The following is a 13944-nucleotide window of genomic DNA, read 5'->3' as shown; positions in this document are numbered from 1 at the left end:
CCGCCAGTCCCAAGCCGCTCAAACCCGATCAAGTAAACACAGACACTTACATTGGTTTCAAACTGTATGGCCGTAGCAGGCTTCTTGCTAACTGTTCTTACAGCTTAAATTAATCCATTTCTATTAATCTATACCTTGCCACGTGGCTTGTGGCTTACCGGTACTTTACATCTTCCTTGTCCTGATGGCGGCTGGCAGTGTCTCCCCTCCCTGCTTCATGTTCTCTCAATTTTCCTCTCTGTTAGTCCCGCCTATACTTCCTGCCTGGCCACTGCCAATCAGTGATTTATTCATTGACCAATCAGCAACACATTTGACATACAGACCATCCCACAGCACCTCCCCTTTTCTTTTCTTAAAAAGGAAGGTTTTAACCTTTACACATCTCCAAAGTCAGCTTGGTATATTTGGGAATTTGGGCGTAGCTTCTCTTACTACTTCCTGCTGGAGGGGGGCGCTGTATCTTCTGGGGAAACAAAGAAAATTTTAGGATCATGGAGTAGTCCGTGAGGCTGTATCATCTGAGCCAGTTGCCTTGAAATGGTTCTGGATGTTGGATCATCTGGGCCATGGTGTCATCGGAGACCTTTCAGGTGGTCTTGGCTGGTCAAACCTGATGTGTCTTAATCTGGAACAAATCCATAGCCTCTTGCTTTCTGTGGAAACAAAAGAGACTCTTTTCCAAAGCAACATATCCTTACATCCAAATTTTGAAGTCAAAGTATCTTTAAAATATACATACTGGTTTAACTCAGCTTCCTTTACAATCAAATATCTCTCTGTAGTTAAGAATCCCAAAGACAACACAATCCAGACTCTCTGTGTAATAGTCATCTGTACGTGGCTTATTTTTTATATTAATTTTACTGTCTCTTTAAAGACTTTATTTTTTAAAACCATGTATTTGTTTTTATACTGTATATATCACCTTTTTTTTGTCTCTTTCAAGCCTACGTATATTTTACACACATTTTAAACTATTACATCTGAATCTGTCTTATTGTGTATCTATTGCTTTAAGCTGCAGCAGCTGTGGCTGCTGGCTCCGCCCACCTCACCTTCCCAACATGGCGGCAGTATGCTTACCACCACCTCTGGGAGCTATCGTGGGTCTATGCTTTTATCCAAGCAGCGTGTAGCCCAGAAACCTCTTTTTTTGTTTTGTACTAGCAAAGGCTAAATCCACAATGTAGCTTAATGTGCCACTTGCAGAGGCCTCATTCCCGGCTTATGGTGGCAGGTGGAGCGCACACGCTAGGAACCCGCCAGTAGCTCAAACCGGCAGCTGCCGCTCATTTGAGAGAGACAATTAGGAACTGTTTTTAGCTCCGTTTTAGAATCTTTTTTTTTCTCAGGTTTTAGGTGGAATCTCTTGCCACCACGTTAGACGCCAGATTGGAGAAGATCTATCTAGACGAAGTTAATTCTTTTGAGTTAGAAAATAGTTCAGTCGTTTTCAGAGACTAGGGGAAGAAGAATGGAGAAGACTGCCTGCTAATGGATGTAGGGTCTCTCAGTGATTGATGACATGCTTTTAATTTGAGAGTGAGAGTGTGTGAATCACAGAATTATACACTCTAAAATGAATTACAGTGGATATGACTTTCATCTCAGTTAAAAGTCAGTGCTGAAGGACAATGTACAGAGAGTGAGAAACTTTGGAACACTCAGTCCTAAATGGGATGTCTCCCTCAAATCCCTCAGGTTCAGGGAACTACGCTGAAGAGGAGGTAGAAAGAGCCTTATCTTAACAGCTAAGGGGATGGATGACATCAAGGAAACAAGGCCTTCTAGACTTAACAGAACTGACACACACATATAGAACAAACCGAGATTTTGGCAGCATGCACAGGGCCTGCACAGACCCAAGCCAGTGGAGTCTGAGCAAGCACCGAGAGTGGAAGTAGACACAAGCCCCCATCCTTAACCCAGAAGCTAGCTCCAATTGATAACTGCTCACGAAGAAAAAAATAGTTTTAGTTTGCTCTGATGAGTCCACATTTAAGGTAGGCTCCAGGCCCAGCAGTAGATGGCTAACACAAAATGTACTCACTAGTAATTTTGAAGGTTTTTCCTCTCACAGTGTTTTGTCTGGGCATTTTTTTAACCTATGGATCTTTTGCTTATATAGTACAGTCTCTGATTTTGTTTATGGGTTTTCCGTGTGCAAGTGTGTTTCAGTAGCTGTATTTCTTGTGTTTTCTCTTTGGTACTTATTATTTTAGATGTTTTAGATGCCTGTTTGTATTTTAATGAGAGAAAAAAAGGGTGTGGATTTGGGTGGGTTGGGAAGTGGAGAGGATCTGGGAGGAGTTGGGGGAGGAGAAACCACAATCAGAACATATTGTATGAAAAAAATCTATTTTCAACTAAAAAACAATCACGGTCACTAAGCAGGTATGGATGAGCTTTGAAGCCAGGCGCTCTTCCTGTTTCAATACTGTAATATGCTACTTTGACTGTGCCCTTGACTGGAAAGAGGGAGTTGAGTGCTACACTGAAGGAATAAATAACTTGATGATGAAGTGGCCAGGGCCTGAAAGCGAGCTGTGTCACTTACGATCTTGTGCTGTGTTCTTAATCGCTACAACCATCTATTTTCCCTTATTGATAAGAATCAGACAATAAAACAGCAAAAATGGGGGAATAAAGAGTCAGTGTTGACATAATACTTGGAGCAGAGAGAACTCTCAAGGGTCATACTTGACGGCCTTAATTTGCTCCCATGAATGACACCAATTGCTGCAGAAGTCAGAGATACTGTACTTCCAAGGGGTGTTCTTTTTAGTGTTACGTAGACTAAGTTTTGAAGGAAATGGAAGGCTGTCAGTTCATGTCATGCCCATCTCACTTGCTGACCTTTGGGAGATTTTATCTGGAGCTTCTGCATTTAAGCATAACAGAAAACACCCCAGTATTCTTAGACAGCTCCCACATGGAGCAGAGCACACAGCATTGTAATCCTGCTGCTGCTGTTTTGCACATTGCTGTATGTGTGTATTGATTCCAATTAACAGGATTGGTCCCCTCGTCTCTTTAAAAATTCCAGTAACGTGCTGTTGGGCATTACTTCAGGCGCTTCTTATGTTTCAGCCACAATTGTAACAGTTTCTACTTTTGTGGGAAGGGGTGGTACAGGCCATTACTTCAGGAATTTTGGACATTCTTCAGAGGAGACAGTCAGGGAGGATTGATGACGCGATGATAGAAAGCAGGCGGCCCTGGTAATTTCAGTGGATCAGTCGCGTGGTTCATTTCTGGCAGCCCTGCCATGCAGGATGCAGGTAGTAACAGGATCTGCAGATGACAGACTGTCGCCGCCCTGGGCGATACTTGAGAATGCGCAGTTAATAAACTTCTGGAATGCCTTCTTAGGATGACAGGTGGAGGCAATGGCTATACCATTCCAGGGATGAGGGTTTTTTTTTTTTTTTTATCATCCAGTGAACTTGGTTCCATCACCAGGACACGTGGTTCTCGGAGAACTGTGCTCCTGGTTGCATGTGGCTAGCTTGGTCCTCGGCAGTAGTGTATAATGGTTGCTTAAGTTCAGATGACCTGGAGGCTCTTTCACCGGGATAACTAGATAGTAAGTCTAGAAAGCTGTGGGTCTCCCAGCTGGGGAACTCTAAGCAGCATTTAAAGCTATTAGGTAAAGAAGGTTAAGAGGTTAAATGTGGGACGGTGAAGACATGATTGGAGACTTCAGGCCTCATAATTCAAGTGCAGCTATATGACTGTCTTGCATCCTTCAGGACCTCATGTGTACCCTCAACCTGGCCGTGAAGTCAATAAAGTTGATAATGGCATTTTCTTTGTTCTGATTTGTCATTGTAGAAGAAATTCAGAGGTGGAGTGGGGGGGTATGCGGTAAGTTATGTTGCTTATATACTGATATCCTTGTAACATTACTGATTGTGGAGATTTAGACACAGGAGTTAGACTGACACAGGTAAATCATATATGAAAAGCAGGTCTTTACATCTGATCTTTATGGCACTTATTGTCCGCTGTGTGGATACTTACTGCAGGAAGTGCCAGTACAGAACTGTTACAGAATATTCCTTTACACTGTGTGAAGATGTGTCACTGTGATTGGTTTAATAACTAGCTGAATGGCCAATAGCTAGGCAGGAGAGAATAGGCGGGATTTCCGGGGAGGAAGAGAAAGAGGAATCTGGGTGTGCAGATTATGCCAGCAAGATACCAGAAAGACAGTGAAGAGGTCAGACATATGGTACAGAGTAGAGGTAACCGAGCCATGTGGCAGAATGTAGATTAATAAAAGCAGGTCAATTTAAGTTATAAGAGCTAGTGGGACAAGCCCAAGCTAATAGCCAAACTTTTATAATTAATAAGAAGTCTCTGTGTGGATATTTGGGAACTGGCTATCCAAAGATAGTCTGTGTATAGAACAGCTCTTTGAGGCAGTGTGATGCTGTCATATCTGTAAGGGAAGATTTAGGAAGGACATTCCATGTAACAGAGTCATCACTGTGACATCCAGCACCATTGCCAAATTCTGTCAGCTGAAATAAGGAACAAAGTCTGTTCATGAGGGATTGATGGACAGATGGAACCAACCGTCTGTGATTGTGCCCAGCGTAACTGTATTTAGTCACTGCATATTACAATGTGAAATTCTTCAGTTTGGGAACTATTGCATCATGGGTTTTGGAAAAATGTCAGAAAATCTTTTTTTATTACTTTTAAAAGAGAGAGAGTGAGAAAGAGAGAGAGAGAGAGAGAGAGAGAGAGAGTGTGTGTGTGTGTGTGTGTGTGTGTGTGTGTGTGTGTGTGTGTGTGTCTGTGTTGGCACTTGTATGCCACAGCACACATATAGAGGTCGGAGGATAACTTGCAGAAGTCAGTTTTTCCACCGTGATGGTCCCATAGATTGAAAATCAGGTTGTCAGGCTTGGTATCAGGCACCTTTACTCACTTGAGCCATCTTGCCAGCTTCAATTTTATTTATTTATTTATTTTTTTGAGACAAGATCTTTTTTGTCTAGAGTTCAAGGCCACCCTCAGCTATTTACATAGCCTGTCTCAGTAAAACAAAGGCAAGCAAGCAAACAAAAACCAACAACAACAAAACCTTACAGCTAACAAGTTATGTGGGTCCAATTTGTTTTTTGCACCGTAGCATCCTCTTGTCTGTAATAGGAATTTAATAATTCCAGGGTTGCTCATCCGGGTCAGAGTCCACTCTTGCATAACATTGACTATCACTGAAGTTCAGGAAGCCTATAGCGTCTAGCCAGCCCCCATCAAATTCCTGCTGTGCTCCTGCAGGATTGTGTGACTCCAGACCCGGACACAGCAAGTGCGCCAGGTTGAGTGGCACACCCCAGAAGCTCTCATGCAGCCTGGTATGCTCCAGGGATAGGTTGTCTTAGGCTGTATTTTAGGTTACACATTCACATATATCACTGGAAATGAAATGATGTGTACCATATTTGTTAGTAAATGAAGAGAGATGATGAATTCCATTATTCAATATTTATCACTTGGTTAACGGGTGCTGACTGCACAAGTCCCTCTTCCAAGTTCAAAGGGGACGATAGTAAATAAGCATGATGGCTTTTGTTCCTAGAAGGCTGTGCAGTCTTACTCTGTAAGTTCTACTGCAGGTCGCAGTGTCCATGCTTTCCTGCATTGCCTCACCAGCAGGTGGGATCCTGGGTCATCTGACCCTTGAGAGTTAGAGTCATCTTGGGTCAGTGTGACAGTCACAAGTCCATGTCACTGGCTCTGCAATACTGTTGGTGCTGTGTGTTTTGGAAACAGTGATGAATACCTCTTAGGAGGAAGATTTAAAGGGGAAATTTAAAGGCCTCACTCCAGAGCACTGCAGCCCCATTCCAGAAAGAATAATGTCTTTCACTTTTTCAGATGAAAGACTGAAATGGAAACAAGAACTTAATATTAGGTTGAATTAGCAGGAATCTAATAATTGTGTTCAAACAGTAGAATTGCAGGTCTTATCCATGAGCTTACAAACCTCTGATGAAAGGTGTCAGGTAGGCATAATTTCTTTAGTATGTCTTGAGGTAAAAAGGGCTTAGAACTAAACTCAAGGCTGTAATTAGAGATCGAGACAGCAGTAAGCCTGATTCCACAGTGCAGGCGGCTGTCCCCACGGTCCTGACGTGTGTGTGTGTGTGTGTGTGTGTGTGTGTGTGTGTGTGTGTGTGTGTCCGTGTCCCCCTCCTTTTCTGAAAGGTCTTGTTTTTATTGTGAAGTTTATATGGGGCTCACCGGAGTTGAAACTAAGGTACCTGACATTTCTTAGCTCAGTCAGGTTGTTATTGAAGTGTGTCTTGCTCTCAAGCTAGAACAAAACAGTACTCAGCAGTCACCTGCACTGTGCACCTGCCATGTGGGACTGTGACACTAGTTCTGCAGGTTACCAGGAAGACAGAAGACAAAGCCCTGTGGCCCCTGTGCTGCTTGTTCTGTGAGATGTAGAGCTATGTCCTGGTGAAGGGTCACCACTGAAGCAGCAAGCCATGTTCTGCCAAAGGTCTCACAGCCAAATTGCTCTCTGAGACACTCCTAGGTGTAGATAAGATTCCAGCATACCATAAAAGCATGAAGTGTCCCCTCCCCAACTAAGGCGGACTTTGCAGAACTCTGTGTGCGGTTTAAATGAATTCCAGAGGACCACCCTTTTGGTAGAGTATAGCTCGTCAAAGTCAGCTGTACTGAAATTTGACCACAGATGGTCCTGGGCTCCTTGGCTTGCTTTTAAAAACCACTGTAGGGGTAGAGAAGATGGCGTAGTCAGTAAAGTAGTTGCTGCATGAGTGTGAGGATTCACACCCACATAAAAAGCTCACGTGACAATACATGTCTGTTATCCCAGTGATGGGGAATTAGTGACAGGAGGATCTAGTAGTCTACTTGGCAAGCTCTAGGCGAGTAAGAGACTCTGTCTCAAAAATTGCAACTGCAGAAGACACCAGATGTTAACTTCTGGACTTTAGACAGACAGACAGACAGACAGATACACACACACAAACACACACGCACACACTCACCCCACTTTGTCTGAACAAAGCCCATAGTCAGGCTTCCCCCATTTGCCTCCCTGCTACAAGGGGCTCAAGTGGCAGGAGGCTGAGGAGCTGTGTTTGCCAGCAGTAGCATGGCCTCCTATCAGACTCCGGCAGCCTCACTTCAGAGTGGTGGTTCTTTTTTTTTTTTTTAATTTAATTTTATTTTATTTTACAATATAATTTAATTCTACATATCAGATTCCCTTGTTCTCCCCCCTCCCGCCCCCCCTCCCCTTCTCCCCAGCCGACCCCCCATTCCCATCTCCTCCAGGGCAAAGTCTCCCCCTAGGATTGAGATCAACCTGGTAGACTCAGTCCAGGCAGGTCCAGTCCCCTCCTCCCAGGCTGAGCCAAACGTCCCTGCGTAAGCCCCAGGTTTCAAACAGCCAACTCATGCACTGAGCACAGGACCCGGTCCCACTGCCTGAATGCCTCCCAAACAGATCAAGCCAATCAACTGTCTCACCTATTCAGATGGCCTGATCCATTTGGGGGGCCCTCAGCCATTGGTTCATAGTTCATGTATTTCCATTCGTTTGGCTATTTGTCCCTGTGCTTTATCCAACCTTGGTCTTAACAATTCTTGCTCATATAAACCCTCCTCTTTCTCGCCAATTGGACTCCCGGAGCTCCACCCGGGGCCTGGCCGTGGATCTCTGCATCCAGTTCCCTCAGTCATTGGATGGGGTTTCTAGCACGACAATTAGAGTGTTTGGCCATCCTATCACCAGAGTAGGTCAGTTCAGGCTGTCTCTCGACCATTGCCAGCAGTCTATTGTGGGGGCATCTTTGTGGATTTCTGTGGGCCTCTCTAGCACTTGTTACATGCTGTTGTAAGGACTACACCTGTGCCTGGGGGAGGAAGTGGTCTGTGCAAGGAAGAGCAGGCCTGATCACTGTGACAGTGACCCAGGATGGCGGCAAGTGCACTTGTGCAGTCTGAGTGTGGTCAGGAGGCATCAGAGCTTCTGTTCCAACTGGCTGTGTGCCTTGTTGCTGGATGTTGCCTTCAAGGATGACTCCACAGGACATTCTGCCAGGGAGGCACTAGGCAAGGCCCTCTCCTTTAGGGCATGGCCCACACAGTAGCTACCTTATCTCTGATCGTATCTTTTTGTAGAAAGTGGTGAGTAGACATTGAGGATTATGTCCCAGGCTGGTTGGGATACTTCTGCATACCTCCCTGTGATAGCACTTGTCCATTCCAGGCAGAGTAATTACCTCAAAAGATGTGTGCAATTGTGTAACTAGCACATGACCTTGGCTTTAAAATTGTGAGCTAGGCATTGGGGTTCAGAATGTCCTGAGACTTGCCATACCTCTGTGATAAAGGGCCATCTTTCAGACATTTTGGTTTTTTTATGTATTAACTAGAATTTACTTGTCTAGTTCATAGCAAACTACAAAGTTGCAAGAATTACAGATTACTTATACTTTATTTTTCAGGGGATATAACACTTGTTAAAGAATTATTTTACAAGAAAAGAAAAGGCTTCATTTAAAAAAGTATTTTAGGTCACATAAAATATGTGCTTGAAGAAAGTATAAAATTGTGTCAGAAAGCCAGGTGGGGGCTGATGGCACATGCCTTTAATCCCAGCAGTCAGGAGGTTGAGGCAGTGGATCTCTGTGAGGCCAGCCAGGTCTACAGAGTGAGTTCCAGGACAGCCAGGGCTACACAGAGAAACCCTGGCTTTAAAAAAAAAAAAAAAAAGAGTCAGAAAACTGAAGCCCCAAGCGTGTCCTTGTGGGACAATACTCACACCCACTTCTGTTGGTCAGAAATGCTGTCTAGGGAGCTTAGGTGCCTGCCCCTGCACTACCCTCACGGTGGGTGTGCATTCCATGGTATTGGTAGAAAAGAAGTCTCCATGTGTTAGTCTTTCCCATAAGGATCCATGAAGTCTGTCTTAAAATAGCTGCTTGTCTGCCCTCGAGCAGATGCCCCCACAGAAATCCCTCTTTCAGGTGCCCGTGACTGGGCTGGCCCCTGCTCCTCTGTTGAGCCTCCTGCTGCTCTCACTGAGCTGTCCCCTCCGTCCTTCTGCTATATATATACACCCCATGGTGACAGACTGCATGCAGAATAACTATCTGGCCGCTTCGTCCTACTCAGGACTACCAGATAAGCTGCTCCTGAGAAGGCAAGACCCAAAGCTTTCTTCTGCATTCCGAGAGGCTGCAGTGTCGGGCTACCTTGGATTCGTAACCTTGTCTTTTCTGAAAGAAAACCATGTCCCACTCTTCAGTCCTCTTTATGTAGCCTAGAGCCCTTAATTCTCTCCTCTTTCCCCTCCTACTCTGTGCCTTTTAGTTTTGTCATAAAATGATATGGAATACCATAAAGTAACATAATAAAAAATGGGAACATTTAGCTTTTGGAAACCCCCACTCAGAAGTGAGGTCACACAGCAAATAGTGGCTACAGTCAGATAATCAAGAATAAGTCAACTCATGACATTGTCTTCTTTCTAGGTCATCATATGAAATAAAATGTAATAAGTAATTAAACTCAGTGAAAAGAAATTAACCAAAAGAATGTAACCAAACGTAAAACATATTTTTGTACGCTCACGGTTGTTTTCACCTGAGGCGAAGTTGTTTTCAAGTGTGCGTTCATCACTGAGGCTGTCAGAACAAAGACTTCCAGACTGGGTTGTCTAAACAGCAGAAGTGTATTAGCAGTGGCAGACTCCTTGAGGCTGAAAGCCAGGATGTCAGCTTATCTTTTTCTGAGGCCATGCCCTTGTACTGCAAATGGAACCTTTTCTTCCTTGTGATCTGTTATCTGTGTACATGTCTCTAGGGTCTTTGTCCAGATGTCCTTTCTGAGGACACCAGCTTCATTTTCACTTCTTTACCGCTTTAAGGGACCAGTGTCCAAATTCAGCCACACTGCCTTCCATGCAGCCCATGCTTCCTAGTGCGTTCCCAGCTGGAGAAAATAGCTCCGTGGTTAAGAGAACATGTTCTTGCAGAGAATCCAGATTTGATTCCCAACACTTACATGGTGGCTCACAACCATTTGTAACTCCAGTTCCAGGGGATCTAATGCCCTATTCTAACCTCTGTGGGTACCGGGCATGAATGTGGTGCATATACATGCAGGCAAAACACTCACACATAAAATTAAATAAATCTTTAAAAATTTCAGATACAGTCACATTCTGAGGTTTGGGCTTATAATTTCAGTCTATTCATACACAAGTGAACCCATAATAGTCTACAGATATGACAATATTGATATTGTGAGTGACGTAACTCTTTGGGGTGGGACATTTAAGCTTTGTGTATATGCTGCATTGTATCCTCTCAGATGCTGTTCTCAGCTCCTGTGTTGGGTTTCTGTTTGGCAGGCCTGGCAGCTGAGGTTCAGCCACCTTGTGGGATATGGTGCCAAATATTACTCGTACCTGATGTCCAGGGCTGTAGCATCCATGGTCTGGAAGGAGTGCTTCCTACAGGATCCTTTTAACAGGTAACAAGGGTGGGGGCAATTTATGAAACATCCTCTCCTTAATCCCTAAGATGCAACACACACACACTGTATCCACTGTCAACTGCTTAGAACTTTGTGGTCCTGGCAGTGGGTGGGAACACTGTGACCAGTCTCTTATTAGGCCTATCCCTCCAATGAGCCCTTCTGCCTCCTGATGTGACCACGAACTTTCCCTCACTCTGCAGCTCTGAGGCCTTCCGTGGGACTTGCCTGGTATCCTTGGATGGAGAGAGGACCCTGTGTGAGGCCCCCCAGCATCTGCCCAGAGCAGTCTTGAGCTGCCTTCCATGCAGCCCATGCTTCCTAGTGCGTTCCCAAGCTTTCTTACCAAAGCCTGGGTGACTGGAGTTCCAGGTCTAGGGACACCCTTATTCCTCCCTCTGGTCCACATAAAACTTGTCCTTCTCCTCGGCTGGAGCAGCACTGGCCTAGGCCATTAACACCCAGTTTGTTTCTGGAAATGGACTTAATTCCTGCTTTGAATGTCTTCTTTCTCTGTCGAAATTGTCCAGACAGAAAGTGAGCAGTCCCGAGGAAGGGCCTGCTTTCCTGTTCCCCTTGACTCAGGTCCTTTCCTGGCGGCCACTCATTTCCCCTTGAGCAGCACAGGTGCCTCAGTACACCACCCCACATCACTGCTGTCGGACCTCTGAGGGGCCCCGTGAAGCCTTGCCCCATATGTCTGTCCTTCATTAGGATGACCAGTGGTTTAGACCAACACTGACCCTTTTGATACAATTTTTAAGACATGACTCTTTGGGCCACTCTCAGGAGTACAATATCAGGAAATTAGCAGCAAATGTACCCCTTGTAGTGACTGTTTAAAGGTGGAAGGGACATCAAGTCCACTCCTTCCCAGAACAGTCAGACCTGGCCATAAGTCTAGAGGGTGTGGGCCTTGTACAGGTCAAGAGGAGCAGGGCATCTTATGTTGTGTCTGTTTGAGTTCCTCCTGGTGTCCTCACAGGACCTGGTAGCAGTAGGAATCTAGAGGACCTGTGGCTCTGGCCGCCTCAGAATTCCTTAGAAGGAGCTTCCTTTGGAAGCAAACCAGTAATTACAGCCTGATGTCATAGTCGCTTAGAGCACTTTATCTCCTCACCCCCGAAGTGAGATATCTCTAACACTTCGCAGGCAGTTCCAGGAGATGGCTGTCGGCTCTGTACCCTGTTCACACACAGCCTCTCAGCTCCATGGAGCCTTCCAGCAGCTGGGCAGAGCTGGCTTTTCCATGAGAGTACACTGGGGCTCATGAGATGGGTGACAGCCAGCCGAGGGACCAAGAGGATTCTGTGCGTCTCCCACCCACCTCCTTGCCCCTGCACACTCCCTCCACACCCCTGAGCATTCCCTACAGTTTCACAGATTCAGATAATCTCAGAAGTTAATAATCATATTCAGTTCCAGAATCTTTGCAACTGGGATCTGGCGTCATAGAGTTTGGCTGTTTTTTACAGCCTGGTACCAACATTTTACTGTGTCTCCTGCCCCTTGCATACTGCAGACACGTGGCCTGCTTTCCAGACTTTGTTTCCAAAGGGTCTGCAGTCCACTTGACTACGGTAAATCAGAGATGGTAGCTCTTTACTGAAGATTTCCATAAAATGGACAAAATTTCATCTTGTTTGAAGGAACTGTACTTCAATAGAAAACCACATGCTAATAAAAACATATCTCCAAATATTTCCCTGTTGGTAATATGTGAATTCTTGCCTAGACACGTAGCTGCTATACTTTTATGATCATATAAAAGTTAGCTTGTAAATGTACTCTCTGGACTAGGAAATTCCTAAACTCAGTCAAAAAGTCCTTTGCTTTCTCTTGTGTTTGGTTTGGGTGTTTCGTTTTGTTTTTGAGGCAATTGGTTACCCTGGACCTCAGGATTCTCCCTCCTCAGCCTCCAGAGTTAGGCTTACAGGTCTGCACCAAAGAGTCCTTCTAAGCAAGAGCCAGACTCTGGGGCTCCTTGGTGTACAGGACTCCAAAGCAGAGGTGTGCCAGGGGGAGGTCACAGAGGAGGGCTTTGATTTGAGGGAAGGGTACTATATCCCACGGCCAGAAGGAGGGACAATACCTCCTCCTCCATGCCAGACCAGAGGTTGGCCGAAGCCTCTTCACACCCTGCCCTGCTTCTGTGTGACTCTCCTGCTTTGCCTTAGTGTTCATGTTAAGATACTGACCATGGTCATGTTTTATTCATGATGTAATGCTGCCTAGAAGTGCAGGTTCCCAGCACCCAGGTGAAAAACCAAATGTAGTGGCATAGGCCTGCAATCCCAGTTCCAGGAAGGTACAAACAGGCACATCCCAGAGCTCACTAGTCAGCCAGTCTAGCTGAATCAGTGAGCCACAGAGTCAGTGAGAGAGACTGTCTCAAAAGTAAGGTGGAGAGCCACTGAGGAAGTCGCCTGAAGTTGACCTCTCACCTCCACATGCTCACACACTTGTGCATGCCACCTATGCGCACATGTGCTTCATAAACACAAACACTCAAGTCCGGTGAGAGACAGAATTACCTATTATACAAAAAAAGACTCCAGAACCAGTAGAATAAAAATAATATCAGGGCTGGGTGTATAACTCAGTGGTAGAACACTCATCTAGCATGCACAAAGCCCTGGGTTCAATCGCCAGTACCATGCCAAAAAAGTTATCTAATCTCATTAAACTGTGTAGTTGGTTGTGTTAAAAGTACTATAATTTGCATAAAATATAAAACCACTAAATACCTTATTTTTAAGTATAAAATGTCCCCAGAGCTCAAGAAAATATGGATAGAGCCACACAGACTGTGTGAGCAGGTGTGAATAACAGGATCTCTTTCCCCAGGGCTGCCGGGGAGCGCTACCGCAGAGAGATGTTAGCCCACGGTGGAGGCAAGAAGCCCATGCTGATGGTTCAAGGTAAAGGACAACCCACACTGCCACCTTTCCTGGGACTGAGGATTTGTTTTCATCTTCATGGGTTGTGTGATACAGCGTCATCTTTCAGAATGTCAGTAATTCTCTAGTAGAAAATAGTTAACTTGCCAGAAGTCTCAGGAAATGTGTCTTTAGCTCTTAACAGGTCATAGTGGAGGGTTTGTTTTTGTTTGGGTTTTGCTGTTGTTGCTTTAGCTAAAGAACTCATACATTTATTCCTTTTTTTCTTCTGAGAAATCCAAAGCTTAAGGTTAGAAATTTGATATATTAAAAAAATTGGAACCTAGTTAAAGCATCTATTTTTATAATATTTTTATTGGTTATTTGAAAATTTCATATGTATCCTGAGCCCACTCACCTCCCAGTCTTCCCATGTCTGACCGACTTCCCCTGTGACCCCTCCCCAGCACGAATTCTAATTGGTATTAATAATAAAAACCTGGAGTCAGATAGAGGGGTAAAT

General features: G+C 44.9%; 1 protein-coding gene across 1 annotated transcript in view; it reads left to right on the top strand.

Annotated features, from left to right (window-relative positions):
* Positions 1–13944, top strand: part of Mipep (mitochondrial intermediate peptidase) — a 131232-nt gene that overhangs the window by 84737 nt on the left and 32551 nt on the right. Inside the window, 2 exon segments of the mRNA XM_052733028.1 lie at positions 10418–10539; positions 13390–13463. Of these exon segments, the coding sequence (XP_052588988.1) occupies positions 10418–10539; positions 13390–13463 (196 nt within the window).

Source organism: Peromyscus californicus, unplaced genomic scaffold (genome assembly GCF_007827085.1).
Source record: "Peromyscus californicus insignis strain IS unplaced genomic scaffold, ASM782708v3 Scaffold_12__1_contigs__length_115047231, whole genome shotgun sequence".
Taxonomy (NCBI): Eukaryota; Metazoa; Chordata; class Mammalia; order Rodentia; family Cricetidae; genus Peromyscus; species Peromyscus californicus.
Note: the sequence above shows the minus strand (reverse complement) of the source record. Positions and strands in the feature narration are given on the sequence as shown.